The following is a 511-nucleotide window of genomic DNA, read 5'->3' on the forward strand; positions in this document are numbered from 1 at the left end:
CATCGCCACAGGCTGAGAGCGTTTCATCGCCTCGAAGAGAAATCGTGGCCCCGTAGCCCCGTGTACATTTACTTTCTAGTTACTGTTGTAGGCTTCTAGAGTTTTTTGAAATGTATTGGACATTTCATTTTCCCGTTTTTTTTTTTAAGCGTGCGTTCTGATGACTCCTTAATCGAACGCTAATCACACTGGCATTTTGGTGTCAGGCGGCATCAACCCCAAAACGCTCACATGGCCGTTTTGCATCGTGATTCACCTGGAGCTTCTGTCCCCAGCTCGACGGGGCACGCAGGGCCGCGCCGGTCGGCGAAGCCGCGGCGGGCCCTTTACCGAAGCCTGTGCCCACTTTCCCGCTCTGACTTCAGGCAAAGGCCTCTCCAACGTGGAGGAGTCCGTGACGCTGGACAACGGAGGCTTCGCCGCCTTGGAGCTCAACAGCCGCCACCTCAACGTCAAGAACACCTTCTCGAAGAAGAACGGGGCCAGGTAGGGACTCGGCAGCCGCAGCCCC

General features: G+C 56.2%; 1 protein-coding gene across 1 annotated transcript in view; it reads left to right on the forward strand.

Moving 5' to 3' along the window:
* Positions 1-511, forward strand: part of SDK1 (sidekick cell adhesion molecule 1) — a 200,020-nt gene that overhangs the window by 199,263 nt on the left and 246 nt on the right. Inside the window, 1 exon segment of the mRNA XM_023532757.1 lies at positions 366-481. Within this exon segment, the coding sequence (XP_023388525.1) occupies positions 366-481 (116 nt within the window).

This window comes from Pteropus vampyrus, unplaced genomic scaffold (assembly GCF_000151845.1).
Source record: "Pteropus vampyrus isolate Shadow unplaced genomic scaffold, Pvam_2.0 Scaffold90, whole genome shotgun sequence".
NCBI lineage: Eukaryota > Metazoa > Chordata > Mammalia > Chiroptera > Pteropodidae > Pteropus > Pteropus vampyrus.